The sequence below is a fragment of the Sinocyclocheilus grahami genome, unplaced genomic scaffold (genome assembly GCF_001515645.1).
Source record: "Sinocyclocheilus grahami isolate Dianchi unplaced genomic scaffold, SAMN03320097.WGS_v1.1 scaffold654.1, whole genome shotgun sequence".
Lineage (NCBI taxonomy): Eukaryota > Metazoa > Chordata > Actinopteri > Cypriniformes > Cyprinidae > Sinocyclocheilus > Sinocyclocheilus grahami.
Window position 1 is genome coordinate 392,746 of NW_015505833.1, and position 833 is coordinate 393,578.

Here is an 833-nt window from a genome sequence, read left to right on the forward strand (position 1 = left end):
TTCTGTTACAGTTACAAATGACTTAATGAAAAAAGTATTCAGTAACGTAATCCAAGCACCACAATATGAAATTAATGTAATTTGATTTTTTTTGCGTTCCTTCAAGGCCGCATATATAAATAAAGTCAAGTAGAAGTAATATCATCAAAATACTTATATTATTATGGATATGATGCAACATATAAACTATTTGATGCACAATCTAAAATATTTAAGAAACTGCCATGTAGTTGTAACTATGCTGTAACTAAATGCTCCGTTAATATGAAACCAGAACACAACAGAAATGTCTCCGCAACAGAAAAATAAAGAATACAAATTTGCTTTTTTTCTCAAGCAAATATAATAAGAACAGATGCACGGAGTTATGATAACATTAAACAATGCTAAAAATATTTTAGGATTCAAAATTACTGCAAAGTTTAATCCTGTGAAGTATTGCTGTTAGTCTGTGGGCAGCATTAAGCAGCTAATGAAAGACTAAATGTGCATTTAAGCTGCTCATTCAGTTAAAACCTATAGCTTTAGGCAAAACTTTCTGGCTACACGTGCTGATCGAACACACCTGAGCTTCAATAAGAAGAGGAGATATAAGCAGAAGTAGAGAAAGAAAGGGTGAGTAAACTCTCCACTTCACCCGCTTATGGTGTTTTCTACCTCTGTTTTCCCTAGGCTCGAGCGAGTGATGGATCAGCGTGTCTCACACTGCACGGATACTATTTTGCCCCAGACTTCGCATTGCAGTGCCTCATTCATGGATCGCACTTTGCACTGTTTGAGACTTCAATAAAACCACCCATTTTCTGTTGATTTATACTACTTCTGTGTCCTAG

General features: G+C 35.3%; 1 protein-coding gene across 1 annotated transcript in view; it reads right to left on the reverse strand.

Annotated features, from left to right (window-relative positions):
- Nucleotides 1-833, reverse strand: part of LOC107558630 (ADAMTS-like protein 4) — a 40,944-nt gene that overhangs the window by 2,180 nt on the left and 37,931 nt on the right. Inside the window, exon 9 of the mRNA XM_016242290.1 lies at nucleotides 566-570. Within this exon, the coding sequence (XP_016097776.1) occupies nucleotides 566-570 (5 nt within the window). The remainder of the gene's footprint in view (nucleotides 1-565; nucleotides 571-833) is intronic.